This window comes from Blastomyces dermatitidis, assembly GCF_000003525.1.
Source record: "Blastomyces dermatitidis ER-3 genomic scaffold supercont1.2, whole genome shotgun sequence".
NCBI lineage: Eukaryota > Fungi > Ascomycota > Eurotiomycetes > Onygenales > Ajellomycetaceae > Blastomyces > Blastomyces dermatitidis.
In genome coordinates, this window is record NW_025544775.1 from 3,602,345 (window position 1) to 3,602,811 (window position 467).

Here is a 467-nt window from a genome sequence, read left to right on the forward strand (position 1 = left end):
ATGGCGGTGAGGGGGGCAGGAGATAGATCGGACACAGACACACTGATCAGCAGAACCACTGCAGCTGCAAGAGAAGCAGAAGAAGATGTGACAATGAGAGCAGTGCTCTCACAGCTCATTGATACTACTGTCTTCAATCTGGCTTTCTTGACAGTCACAGAGGCCACTGCTGCATCATGAAGATGTTTACTCACTAGAAAATATCAGAATAAGTTCTTGATTATTCTTCAAGAATGATACTCTCATGCACTCACTGTTATGATTGAGAGAGGGAAAAGAAAAATGTTTCACAGAGAGAGAATCTTTTTGAAAAATCCTGTCACTACTGTCAGCTTTGTCTCTAAAATACATCACTTTTGCAGAGAATTTCATATATAGAACAGAATATGATGAGAGATCTGTAAGTCACTTATTAACTATGTTTTCTTTATCTCAAATTGATATATAAGAAACTCACTTATCACATG

General features: G+C 38.1%; 1 protein-coding gene across 1 annotated transcript; it reads left to right on the top strand.

Annotated features, from left to right (window-relative positions):
• BDCG_01791 (uncharacterized protein) lies at positions 1-180 on the top strand (the record flags this gene model as incomplete). The annotated part of the gene is made up of 1 exon (XM_045417325.1): positions 1-180. The coding sequence occupies one exon, from the start codon at positions 1-3 to the stop codon at positions 178-180; it is 180 nt and encodes a 59-aa protein (XP_045274176.1).
• Between the last annotated feature and the right edge of the window lie 287 nt (positions 181-467).